This window comes from Lemur catta, chromosome 6, assembly GCF_020740605.2.
Source record: "Lemur catta isolate mLemCat1 chromosome 6, mLemCat1.pri, whole genome shotgun sequence".
In the NCBI taxonomy this organism is placed as follows: Eukaryota; Metazoa; Chordata; class Mammalia; order Primates; family Lemuridae; genus Lemur; species Lemur catta.
In genome coordinates this window covers 90,072,303-90,086,866 of record NC_059133.1, presented here as the reverse complement: position 1 = coordinate 90,086,866, position 14,564 = coordinate 90,072,303, and the positions used below count along the sequence as shown (strand labels likewise).

Sequence of the window (14,564 nt, the reverse complement as noted above, 5' to 3'; positions counted from 1 at the left end):
GGTTAGCCCTGCTCAAGGTGGGAATAGGCCACACTGCCAAACCAATCACTCAGAGAGGACTGCGGAGCCGTGCTCATTCCATTCTATTTAATCGTGGTATACAAACTAGTGTTTGCATAGAGAATAAACTTGACAGCTGCAAAAAATTAAATTTAATTAAATTAAAAATAAAATAAAATAAAAACACAATGTGTTAGAAGGTGGTGAATGTTATATGAAAACATTTTTGAACAGAGTAAGAGGAATGGAGAGGATTTTGAGTGCCACCTAAGAGTCGGAACTGCAATTCCATTGGACTTCAGTGGAAATGTAATATTTATTAAGACATAAAGTAGGTTAAGAAACTAGGAATGCAGATAGATAGAAAAGAGCATTTCTAATAGAGCATACAACTAATAAAAATTTTCTGTTGAAGAAGCCTGCCTGCCATATGTGAAGGTCAGAATGGAGGCTGACATACCTGGAGCAGAGTGTGTGAAGGGAACAGTGTGAGAGTGTGCATGTCAAGGGCGGTGATGGAACTAGATGGAACTAGATGCAAAGAGAAATTATTATCCTAAGTAAACTTAGATGGAACTAGAAATTATTATCCTAAGTGAAGTATCTCAGAAATGGAAAACCAAACACCATATTTTCTCATTAATAAGTTGAAGTTAAATTATGGGTACATACAGGGACAACGAGATATAAAAGTCATTGGAAACAAAGAGGGGGAATGGTGAGGGAGTGAGAAATAAACACATACCTATCAGGTACAATGAACATTATTCTAGTTATAGACACAACAAAAGGCCTCACTTAAGCATGACAGAAGGTAGAAGGTATCCATGTAGCAAAACTTTTGTACCTCCTTCATATTTTGAAATTTAAAAAATTTAAACAAAAAAGTAAAAGAAAAATATAAAAACATATACCGTGTACAACAACCAGGATGAAAAGTGCCATGGTTAATTTAATATCATTACATAAGGCAAGAATCATTGGAAATGTTATTTAATAATGACTGATTTATTTTTAAAACCATTAGCTATAATCTTTTAGAATATGCATGTACCTCATGATCCTATTTCAACATAGAATTGAAAGGAGTGAATGAATAAACAATCATAAACGTGATAAAAAATTTTGTCTCAACTCTTATTACATAAGTACATTGAGGAGCCTATAGAAAGATTTAAACTAGACAATTAACCATTGCAAACATGCACATGGACACACACACATACACACTCTACCCTAATACAGAGTATTCATATTTTTAAGTTGTCATGGGAATTTTCCAAGATATACTATAATCTGAAGTGTCAGCTTTGCCAGTGACACTTGAAATGTAGCTACTCAGTTCTAATAATAATTAATGAAAAATAAATAACACTTAAAATCAGTTCCTCCATCACACCAGCCCCATTTTAACAGACATGTAGAACATTTTTAGCTTCAAAATACTGTAGTTACAAAATACTGTAACTACAGTTAAACTATATAGAGGTTAATAACCAAAAATTTGAAAATCTACATAATTTTTAATCCAGTCATATGTTGCTAAAGAAAGTAAGAGACAAATAAGTTACCACAATGGATACTCACAATTTTTATATGAATCACGACTAAAATAGAGCAGAGGTCTTTCTTGTGAAAAATTAGTTGCCTTAAATACATATATTGAAAAAAGTGAAATAAGAAGTGGACTTCTCTAAGCATGCATCAAAATAAAACAAAACGAAAAAAGCTGAAATTAAATTAAATACAAGTGAAGTAGAAGAAAGAAAACAACAAATGATATAAAATCATGAGACACAGTAAGCAAATATAATCAACAAAGCCAAAGATATTTTTATTGAAAACAATTAATAAAATTGATAAAAGACTATTTAAGAAAGAAGCAGGGAAGGCACAAGTATTTTTTTTAGATTAAATGTAGGAATATCTTACGGTTTTGACAGATATCAAAAAGTATAGAAACATTTTATGAATAAAATTTAAGATCCATGTGAAATAAAAAACTCTTAAAATGTGCAAATTACCAAAATATAGTAAAAGAACAGACACCTGAGTAAACCCTACATGTGCTAAAAAAATTGAGTTTGTTATATAAACATCCCTATCAATATATTCTACAAACTCAGATGGTATCACTAATGAGTAATAAACAGTACTAGTACACAGAGGCTTCCAGGTTATCAAAAAATAAATTCTTCCCAGTGTAGTCATGATAGCAAGAACTTTCAAGTACATAGCAATGAATAAAACATAATGGAATCTGCTTGTGAACATGGATCATGAAATAAATGTTACTCTACTATACTATATGCACTGATTTACAGTAAAGAGATAATACAAATGACTAGTATGATTTTATCTAAGAAATGCAAGACTGGTTTAACATTTAAGAGAAATAAAAGTAGTTTAGATTACAAACATTACACAGAGAAAATATATACCATTTCAATTGATGCAAAAATTGTAAAATGTAACAAGGATTCAAAGCAAAATCTATTAGAAAATGGGAATGTTATAAAATTGGTTGAATATGTAAAAGTTATAAGAAAATTCAAAAGTATGAAATGTTGAAATCTCATCAAAAACAGGAAATAATACATATGATATACATAGAACCAGTATTATAACCTTCTCTTCATCATTGAAAATAAAAATCTAGACAGCAAAATAAATAAAAAATTTATGGCACCTGGAAAAAAATAAAAGTGTGATTATTATAGGAAAAATAGTTTATGTAGAAAATCCATAAAATCCTATACCCGAAGTGGTAGAATTAATACATAAAATCAGTGAAGTAACTGGATATGGGATCAACATGCAAGCTTCAATTGTATTTCTATTTACAGCAACAAAATAACTAAAGGAAATTTTAAAATGAGGATGCTATTTATAAAGGCATAAATTGAAATATCTGTATTTCTGTATGACTTCAATACCAAACAATACAAAATATGATAGAAAGAAATTAAAGAAAACCTAATACATTGCTGGACATGGCATGATATTCATTGGAAAGGTTAACTTTATATAGAGGCCTAATCTTTGACTATGACTTTAGAGAATAATGCAGTCCCAAACATAATTGCAGGAGGGATATTTCCAAATAACTGCTATTGAGATGTCATGTAGATAGCATAAATTTCATGTATTTAAAGTGTATAAATTAGTTAATTTTAGTATATTTACAGAGTTACAACCAAAGTACTTCCAAAATTTGGAAAATTTTCACCACCTGAAAAATAAAAAAATGTAGTTATTAGTGGTCACTTCCTAGTCCAACCTCCCCTTAGCCTTTGAGGACGAATATTCTCCTTTCAGTCTCTAATGGTTCACCCATTCTTTATATTTCATATAGAGAGATTCACATAACATGCAATTTTTAGAACACTTCATTGTCACAAAAAGAATGTTGAGTAAAATAAAAAAAAAAAACAGATACGAAAGCAACGATACCCTGTTCTTTCTGGTGTGTGTATTATACTACAAATATTGTTTTTCAATATCTTTTCATTATTAAAACAAATTAAAATTCATTTTGACTTATGCAGTCATAATATTATTTCCATTTCACAAAATATAATATTACCTGGCCGACTCCAAACTTCTAAATCTTGTGCTTACAAATATATGTTTTTGAAGATCCACATCCAGCTGATTGAAGTCTGAGAGACTGTAGCACAGCACAGTTATGTTTACCAGATATTATTTCCTCTACTCTGTAATGGAGAAAAATTCATACTTCTTTTATATTTTATGGGGACAATTCATGAAACAAGAGGATTTTCCATGTCCATTAAGAAAAGGATTTTTATCATTTAATCACATTTTCATGTAATATTAGTAAGAATTGGTTATTAGGAAAACTGAACACATTAGTCCCCTATATCTATAAGGGGATGTGTTTCAAGACACCAGTGGATGCCTGAAACCACCTATTTTACTGAATCTTATTATATATTATGTTTATTCTATATATACACACCTGTGGTAAAGTTTAATTTATAAATTAGGCACAAGAAGGAATTAACAACAATAACTAATAATACAAAAGAGTAAGTATAACAATATGCCAACATTGCTACTCTTGGGCTTTGGGGTCATTATTAAGTTAAATAAGTACTTGAACACAAGCACTGCGATACTGTGACCATTAATCTGTGACTAATGGGTTGGTTGCCTCTAGAGTGTGGATCTACTGGTCAAAAGAGATGATTCACATCCCAGGCAAGACAGAGAGGGACAGTGTGAAATTTCATTCTGCTACTAAGAACATTAAGCAATTTAAAGCTCATAAAATGTTGTTTTCTGGATATTTAATTCATAGTTTTCTGAACATGGTTGAATGGTGTCACCTTAACCTACAGAATATAAAACCACTAATAAGGGGGGACCACTGTGGTCCATTCTTTAACATTTACGTCAGGATTTCACTAACTTTCAATAACTTTTCCATAGCTTTAATTCAACTTCATTTTACTCATATTATTCTGAATTTCTCCTTTTTCTATTTCTTCTACTACATACCACCACTCAAAAAACTTACTTAAGTTTGAAAGTTGAGCCATTTCTTGACACCCATGGACGATGGCTGCCATTACGAAGGACTCCAACCCATGCTGACTTTGAAAGAGAGCCCAGAAATTTCTACAGGAATATAAATATTGCATATTTAAAGAATTATGAAATATTTAACATTGAAGTCCCAGTAGTGTGTTCTTTCATTGGATCCATAACTGTCAAAATAAAATTACTGTTTTAAGTAATACTGAAGTTGAAAACCCCTGTATATAATGCTAAGAACTTTCACAAATGTTTGTAATTTTCACTTAAATTGAACTCTTAAACATTTATACTTTGCAGTTTCATTCTTCTTCTTATGTTAATGAAGAAAATTATGACCCATGTAGTTTAATAGTAGCCACTGTTGGGAAAACTAATATAAATGAATTTAAATAACTTGCTAAACACTGTACATACATTTCTCTTGCTGTTAATATTAAATCAATCTACATTTCTACTACATTTCTGAGATTTTGGGAGTTTAGCAGGGAAATAAAAGGGCTGCCATTCAGGAAATAAATGATATATAAGCCAAAAATACAGTTTTCTGGGGACCACACCATTCTTTAACTAGCTAAACCCCCAGTTTTGTCTGTTTTGGTACCAGCGGAATACCAGTGGTCCAACCAAGTGCTACTCCCTACAAAACACAACCACAAATTCTGAACATATGAAAGATACAAGCAAAGGACACTCCAAAAGGTGTAAAGAGAAAGGCGGAGTGGTTTGGGACCCCAGGATCTGGGATCAACACAGTGTCTGGGCATCCCAAGTCCCCACCCAACAGAAGAAAGTGACCTAGGCCTGCTGTTCCCAGGACCCAACCTGGCAATGAGAGGTGCCTCAGGTAAACTCATTCCCCCTCTGTATTGAGAGGGAGTCCTGCCAGCAACACCAGCAAGGCTGGAACCACCAGCAAGGGGGATCTATCAGAAGACCTGCTAACAGTAAGTAGCCAGAGGAAGTGCTTCTGCTCCCCCACCAAGACACACCAGGGTAGGTGTGGTGGAGGGGGACCAGTGAAGGAATCCCATGACTCCAACTGCTTTCTCTAGAAAGCTTCTGTGTCCCTCAGAGCATGAGACTCAGGTCCCCCATCCAGAGACACCAGATAGAATGGCATTTAAAATGTTAAATGTACATAATACTGCAGTGAAAGTTAACAGATCACTTATTAATGCAGCTCACTGCATTAATACGAATGAAGAGTGACATAAAAGTGCATACTATATGATTCCATTTATAAAATTCAAAACCATGTATAGTTTATTTGTAATATTAACGGTCAGAGCAGTGGTTTGAGGCCGAGGGAGGAGAAGTGTTGAGGGCATAAACATGGGCTGGGCTGCTGGGCTGGAAACTCCTATTTTGGGATCTGACTTGTATTACAGGAGTCCATTCACTCTGTGATCCATGTGCACAATCATGATGTGATTGTATCTAGTACAATTAAATAGCAATATTCAATTTAGAATAAAAGCATTTATAGACGTATGGTTTTCCATAAATAGAATTGGTAATAATTAAATGTGCCTTAGCATTGCATAAATTGAAATACATTATTGTGAATTCAAACAATAAAATATTATGTAGACCTGAAGATAATGAAACTAAAATATGTACACAAATATGATGAATTCTACAAATATTATATTGAATGCAATAAGCTTCTAATACACTTGTTTTAACATTTAACATCTTACCATTTCTTCTTCGTTATCTATGTAAAGCAGACTAGAGTTGTTAGAAGCACAGGCCGTCACACTCTCATCCCAGGTTTTTGATTCCTTACCAATGGAATAACAATTGGTGGAATATGTGAACCACTCCTCTGGACAACGACCACAGTGATATGCTGAGGAAAATTATGGACAAAACATGAATTTTTAAAATAAAAATTAATTTAAATATTTTCAAAGGTACAAGAATATATGTACATATTTTGCATCCTCAAAGCCTGATAAATATAAAAGTAAAACCACTCACTCACACACATGCACAGAAAAGGGTCAGCCTCTCATCCCTTAATTATATTGCCACATAGAGCAAAACATGAAACATAAATCCACCTTGCACATGTCTCAAAAAATCACTGAACAAAACCACTTTTGGGAATAGCGAAATTATTTTACTTTTATTATATGATAGAAGTAGTAATTTGAGTCAAGTAGCAAAAAGAAGTATAATGATTTCAAATGAGTATTTCTACTTATTTCTAAAGAAAATGGAATGCCCTCCTAAATCATTATTTATGAGTGTTTAGTGTCCAATATTGTAATTTATTTCCCCAATAAATATTGATTTTAATTTTTGTACAACTAAAGATAGAGACAAAATACAAAATGATTAATATTAGTATCTTTCTGAGTTCCTATAGTCTGGGAAGAATTATTCTGGTTCTGAAGGACTGTAGCAAGAAAAATTAAAGTAATACTTATTAAAAGTTAATATCTAAGTCACAATAATTTTAGTTTTTGTTTGAAAATTGGTATATCACTTAGAATTAGAATTATCTGCAGGAAAATTGATTTTATCCCCTAATTATATTGCCACCTAAAGCAAAACATGAAACATAAATCCACCTTGCACATTTCTGAAAAGTCACTTAACAAAACCACTTTTGTGGAATAGCAAAATCATTTTACTTTTATTATATGATAGCAGTAGTAACTTGAGTCAAATAGCAAAAAGAGGTAAAATGATTTCACAAGATTGATTCTTCCTGAACAGAATGGAATGCCCTCCTAAATCATTATTTATGAGTGTTTATTGCCCAATATCCTAATTTATTTACCCCAAAAATATTGATTCTAATTTTTGCATAGTCAAAGATATATATAAAATTAAAGTGATTAATATCAGTACCTTTCTGAGTTCTTATTGTCTGGGAAGAATTATTCTGTTCCTGAGGTACTGTAGCAAGAAAAATTAAAGTAATCATTATTAAAAATTAGTATCTAGTAAGTCACAATAATTTTAGTGTTTGTTTGATAATTGATATATCACTTGGGATTAGAATTATCTTGAGTAAATGTTGGGAGCCAGCTTAGCCTTATGCAAAATGCCATCTTATACAAAGCGCCATCTTAAGCTTACATACTTCTTCTTCCTCCCTCTTGCACAAAGAAAGCGCGCGCAAAGCCTGTAACACCCCTCCCACTCCCTCGTCTCATATCACATCACCGCCCTTCCTCCTATCAGAAGCTGCCACGTGTTCTTATTCCTGCCCTCCCCCGTTACAGTGCATATAAGCAGCCACCCAGCAATAAAATTTTGGGGCTTGATCAGAATCTTGTCTTGCCCCCATTTTGTGTGTCTCTTGTCTCTTTTCTTTCACCAGCAGCAGGTAGTCCTCCTCGCACCCCTGCGTTGTATGCCCCGCTGGTCGGGACATAAACTGGCGCCCAACGTGGGGCCCGAGGCACGGAACAGCGCTGTTGGCACCTACTCGGAAGACGCCCCGGCTGGGCACCCCCTGAGCCCAAGAGCTCGCTTGGAGCCCGTGAGCCATCAGCCCACGGGATAAGACTCCGCGATTGCACCCCCTGAGCCCGAGAGCTCGCTTGGAGCCCGTGAGCCATCAGCCCACGGGATAAGACTCCGCGATTGCACCCCCTGAGCCCAAGAGCTCGCTTGGAGCCCGTGAGCCATCAGCCCACGGGATAAGACTCCGCGGTGATCGTCGCTGGATTGGCCGCCCCAGCAGACATCGGAACGGTGAGTAGGTGATCATAATGGGACAAGAATTGAGCTCGCATGAGCTCTTCCTTAATGGTCTTAAGGATTCCCTCAAGGCACGCAGAATTAAGGCTAAAAAGAAAGATTTACGTAGTTTTTTTAGTTTCCTGGCTGATGTCTGTCCCTGGTTCCCTCAAGAGGGCACCATTGATCAAAAGTGCTGGAGACGGGTTGGTGACTGCCTCAATGACTATTATCGCACCTTTGGCCCTAGCAAGGTCCCTGTGTCTACCTTTTCCTACTGGAACTTAATTAATGATATTTTACAAATTCATTCTCAAGATTCGGACATTAAACATATAATCCAGACGGGCGAAGCGGCTCTTAAAGCCAGCTCTCGCCCCCCCTCGGCTTGCCACTCGGTTACCATAAGTATGCCGGAAGAGCCTAACAACTCCAATATTGAACCCCTCAAAGAAACTCTCAAAAAGGTCCCAAAATTATACCCTCCCCTCACTTCCTCCCCTCCTCACGATGATCAGCTCCCTCCTGAGGACCAGGAAGTCTTAGACGACCAGGCGGCTCATTACCATGATGAGGAGGACCCCTGGTGGCTTACTGCTCCAGTTCTTCATCCGTTACCCTCCGCTCCCCACAACCCCCCCCCTTATCACTTCCCTCAACCACTTCCGCCGTTTGAAAACCTTTTACGCCCTGCGCCCGAGGCACGTCCTCCAAATGACCCCCCGCCACAAATAAATTCTTCTCTAACCCAACAAATTTCCTCCCTTAGGGAAACACTCCGACAAAAACGGGAACACATTAGCTTAGTTAAAGAGCTTAGAGCCCTCGAGAGTGAGCTCGGCTCACTTCTTCTCAACAACTCTAGTACATCATCCAAGAAACAAAAAATTCCCGATCGGCCGTTACTGGCCTTTCCAGTTACACGAAGTCGCGCCCCCAGACCCCCTGATCAAGACAACATAAATGAGGAAGAGAGAGAGGAACAAGAAAACCCTGACTCCCAGGACCCGCCCTCTACAGAGGAGGCCTCCGACACAGAGGAGCCTGAGGGTGACTCTTCCCATAATTCAGGACAAAAATATCGCAGACTCAATCTTAAACATCTTAAAGATCTCAAGGCTGCGGTCAGTTTATATGGGCCCACTGCGCCCTATACCATGGCGCTTCTTGAAGGCCTTAGTGACCGGTGGTTAACACCAAATGATTGGCTTATGCTAGCTCGTGCCACCCTTTCCGGGGGTGATTTTGTCCTCTGGCGTACAGATTTTGTTGAAAATTGCCGAGAGACAGCACAACGCAATGCAGAAAATAGAACTTCTAGGACCTGGACCAGAGACAAACTTTTAGGAAGACCCCCTTACCAGACTAATGAAATTCAAGCCGCCTTCCCTCCAGGGTTACTAGCCCAAATTCAAAATGCTGGCTTGAAGGCCTGGCGCCGTCTCCCGCCTAAGGGGTCCGCCACCACATCCCTAGCCAAAATCCACCAGGGCCCAGATGAACCATACTGTGACTGTATCAGTAAACTGACAGATGCAGCAGAGCGTCTGGTTGGGGAAGGCGAAAACGAAAGTGCTTTTCTGAAACACCTAGCTTACGAAAATGCCAACCCCGCCTGCCAAGAAGCAATTCGCCCACACCGTAACGGCTCTCTTGCTGACTATATCAAATTATGTTCAGGAGTTGGGACCTCCCACTCCATCGGTGTTGCCATCGGGGCGGCCCTAAAACCCTTTGTCACCGTTGCCACCCACACCTATAATAAGTTATCCCTCCAGTTAATCAATGATGTTCAAACTCTTTCTGGGACCATCAATGACCTACAAGACCAAATTGATTCACTGGCTGAGGTTGTCTTACAAAATCGCAGAGGATTAGACTTACTAACTGCGGAACAGGGAGGAATTTGCTTAGCCTTGCAGGAACGGTGCTGTTTCTATGCCAACAAGTCTGGCATCGTCCGGGACAAGATCAAAAAATTACAAGAAGATCTCATCAAACGAAGAAAAGAATTATTTGAAAACCCACTCTAGACCGGACTTAACGGACTTCTCCCCTACCTTCTCCCTATCTTGGGCCCCCTCCTTTGCCTCCTTCTGCTTATAACCTTTGGACCCTGGGCATTTCGCCATTTTACAGATCTCATAAAAAGACAAATTGATGCTATCCTTGCTAAACCTATCCAAATTCATTACCAACGACTGGCAGTAGAGGATGGTTTTGGTGAAGATTGCTACGGCTCCCTCCCTACGGGGATGACATGCTAACCAGAGACATGTCTACCCCCTCCCTTTACAGGAGAGGGGTATGAGTACCGGGATGAGTGCAAAACAAAGTATTGCAAGGGAAGGTCACAAAAATTTCGACTTTCTCTGGGTATCCCTGAGAGCATGCCTGGCTTGCATAGAGGTTGGTATCTACTATTCTCTAGAATAAGTTCGGCTCTGCCTCTCCTCCCCAAAAGATACCAAGAGCCATCACTGGTGGGCACAGATGACCCATGGGAGGAGCCAGGCCCCTGCTCCCTCACCCGGTTAACGCTCACCTTCCTTCTTGTTTTAAAACAGAAAGGGAGGAGATGTTGGGAGCCAGCTTAGCCTTATGCAAAACGCCATCTTATACAAAGCGCCATCTTAAGCTTACATACTTCTTCTTCCTCCCTCTTGCACAAAGAAAGCGCGCGCAAAGCCTGTAACACCCCTCCCACTCCCTCGTCTCATATCACATCACCGCCCTTCCTCCTATCAGAAGCTGCCACGTGTTCTTATTCCTGCCCTCCCCCGTTACAGTGCATATAAGCAGCCACCCAGCAATAAAATTTTGGGGCTTGATCAGAATCTTGTCTTGCCCCCATTTTGTGTGTCTCTTGTCTCTTTTCTTTCACCAGCAGCAGGTAGTCCTCCTCGCACCCCTGCGTTGTATGCCCCGCTGGTCGGGACAAGTAAAATTGATTTTATCAAGAAAAATTTAATAAAGTAGTGAAGGTTTTGGGAAAAATAAACTTCCAAAGCCTACAAAACTGAACATCACCACCTCTGTCTACTTTGTATGTTACAATACTGTAAGTATTTGATTTTTCCACTTTCAAACATTAATTTCTATTTCTAGGGAAGCTTTTGCAGTTTCCTAAAACATGTCTTTGAGTTATGAAATTTGAATATGCATACAGTTAAAAGCAAACACTGCAATTATTGTTTCACTTATATTTTTGAAAAAATCGGAATAACTATTCGTCATTTAGTTCAAAACACACTGTTAAAATCAGAATACTATTCTCCAATATTATGAAATGTTTAGAGGCACTTCCAATCATTAAGTGTAAAAGTTTCCTTTTATGCTTTCAAAACCTACTTACAGGGATTGACAAGTCTTATTACCACGGTGGACATTGTTAAGACAAGACAAAGGATTCCCAGGATCCCAGCAATGAGCTTCTCTGGAGGTAACAGTAAATCTGCAGGGAGAGAAACAGAAACACTGAGAAAGGAGAGATAGAGATGGTTGGTTAGAATATTTTCATACATAAAACCCCACATGCACAGGGAATCAAAGGTAAACTTGGACCCCAAGCCCACATCTACCATAGTAATCTTTTTCTCAGAATATACCATTGCATTTTTGATTAAATGTAGTGCTCTGTGAGTTGTGGGACTAAGAGTACAAATTTCAACAATATGTGAGTAAAATTCATCAGCATATTTCATATTAAATACCATATCTCAACTAGAACTCGGGTCTTCATGAATTAAACTATGTGAGCACATCCTGTTCTTTTCCCACACCCTTGACCCCTAACTGCACATCCTAGAACAGTTGGATTGAGGAGCTATTAAATGCTTTACCTTTGCAGTGGTAAGATTTGTCATCCCCTTGAAGATCCTGGGCAGCATTTTGAAGGTTTAATCCAGCATAGGTTATTTCCTGTTTGGTTTCTGAAATGGAGCCTTTAGTGTCCTTAGATTTCCTTCTCTGCCTCCTTGGATTTTTGGCAAGATTCATTTCAGAATATATTACTCTTTGGTTATCCATCTCTGCAGCTTTTTGATGTCAGATGTGCTCTATGATACCTGGACTTCAGAAGTTAATAAATGGTTTATATAATGTCAAGATCCCTAGTGCAGTCAAAATGGAAGAGGTGGAGAGTAGGTATTCGTTCTCATTTTTCATTGAAGAATCTAAAGTTCTCTCTCTAATTTCCTTAGAGCTTAAACAAGTGTCTTGGGGTGAAATATTTTTAAAATATTTTCTACATTTGTCTAAATATAATAGCTGGATTAATGAAAAGGAATAAATTAGCAAGGAATAAAGAAATCCATGAACAAAAATATACTTATTAAAGTCTGATTGCAAAGATATTTTTACATCAATTCAATACCTGTATTGAAAATTAAAATGTTGTATTACAAAAATGTATGCACTGATTTATGATACTTTCAAAAGCCAATAATGGTAAAGACTGAATGATCTTAAAATGGAGAACAGGAAAGTTGACATATATATTATGCTTTTATTTTATAGTTTACACTTATTTATTAACATGAATTCAGGGTTATCAAGTGGTCTTCTGTTTGAATGGATGAAGGCTTCTGAAAATCATTAAAATATTTAGAATATTTTATATTTTGGAAAATGTAGGCGACACAATAAGCTTATGCATAACCTAAACAGCATTAGAAACACTACAAAAAATTTAATTCTTATTTATGGAAGTATGGCAATTGATTCTATTGCTAAAAGTATAAAACCATAAACATAAATAAAAATGTAAACTATGGAAGAATATTTTTGTTTCAAACTTTCAGAAAGATACTGCATTTGTCAACATCAATAAAGGTCACTTTACTTGAGTGGGTATTTGTAATAATTCATATAATGTAATGTAATACTTTAGTCAATGAGCTCTGGAGTCAGTGAGATCTGGAATTAATTTTGGCTTTGCAATTCATAATATGTGACCTTTGAAAAGTTACTATCTATATCCTAGTCTGTTAGTCTAAAGTGGGAAAAAGACCATGCAAATTATAAGGAATGTCAAACGTCTATTGCTCAAACTGGCACATAAAATTCTCTGTCAATATTAGTATTTCAATTATTATTCTATTCACAACTGATGTTATTGTTTCTCATTTATGTCATTTCAACCATGGAAAATAGATCATTAGACAAGTCTCTTATCCTGGTGTGGTACACCTTTTTTGCATTATTTGATAAATTTGTAAAAAGTCTTTTGATTGTTTTTAACTAAGTTCAGGATTTTATATAATTTAACTTGCCCTGATTTTAATACAAAATTTTAAAAAATGATTTATTTTAATATAAATATATGAGGAACTATGGTTGGTTTTTATCATTAAAGAAATTTCTTTAATATTTCATAATCCCTGAGCTAAATATAAATTATGTTATTATACAATGATATGCAATGTAATGATTACAAATCCAAATTTAATTGTTCACTGTCATGACGTCTAGTCATGTCACTGTCACTTAAATTATGTTTGCTAACTTACCCTGATATATTAATATGTATATATGCTCTTGACTAGATCTCCTGAAGGTCTTACAAATTTAGTAATTTTCTAACATATTTCATATTTTAGGTTGTTACCCTGAATCTTCATATAAAGAAATCAATTTCCACTTTAATTTTATTGTAGATTAATTATACCTCAGTTGCGTCGCACATAGTACTTGGAACCTTCCACTAAATGAGATAGGCTAGGTGAGAGACAGACAGTAGCAACACATACCTTTTTTCCCCAGAAAGTTGTGCATCCTTTAGTGCAGAGGCCAGGTTACTCTCGTAAAAAGCCCTATGGTAGCTGGGAAATAAAACATAAAATTTTAAGGCATAAATCCAGGATAAGAACAAACAATGTTTGTGACCTTCAGAGTGCCCTGTGAAGGCTCAGAGTGAGGCAAGAGTGGAAAAAGTAGATTTCTCATCACTGTGTCACTGAAGGTCTGAACAGGAAATTGTTACACATGGGCTACTTTGAAATCAGTTGATCTCATCACACACCTCCAAAATATAGGAGACTTTGGGCTCCTATTGCAAGGACAAAGTAGAATTCTAAAATGTGTCATTTAGTTTGTCCATTTTAAGTGCCTGTGAGAAGCTGCTTTCGTATTTTACGAGATATGGGAGGAAAGAGACTTGACTACCCATGCAGTTAACCTTTTCTCATCTCAATCACAAATATGCCAACTTAACTTTTAAGAGTGTCTTAGAAGTTTAAGCCCCACTTTTAGACAGGTTGCTAAATCTTAACATTACATACATTTTATTAGTATCATTTTCA

At 36.6% G+C, this 14,564-nt stretch overlaps 1 protein-coding gene across 1 annotated transcript; it reads right to left on the bottom strand.

Moving 5' to 3' along the window:
- Window positions 1–3,211: 3,211 nt before the first annotated feature.
- Window positions 3,212–14,067, bottom strand: LOC123640707 (NKG2-A/NKG2-B type II integral membrane protein-like). The gene is made up of 8 exons (XM_045555273.1): window positions 14,013–14,067; window positions 12,105–12,334; window positions 11,618–11,716; window positions 7,426–7,473; window positions 6,264–6,415; window positions 4,544–4,644; window positions 3,587–3,716; window positions 3,212–3,232 (listed from the first exon to the last, which is right to left on the bottom strand). The coding sequence occupies exons 2-7, from the start codon at window positions 12,289–12,291 to the stop codon at window positions 3,605–3,607; spliced, it is 699 nt and encodes a 232-aa protein (XP_045411229.1). The 5' UTR covers window positions 12,292–12,334; window positions 14,013–14,067; the 3' UTR covers window positions 3,212–3,232; window positions 3,587–3,604.
- Between the last annotated feature and the right edge of the window lie 497 nt (window positions 14,068–14,564).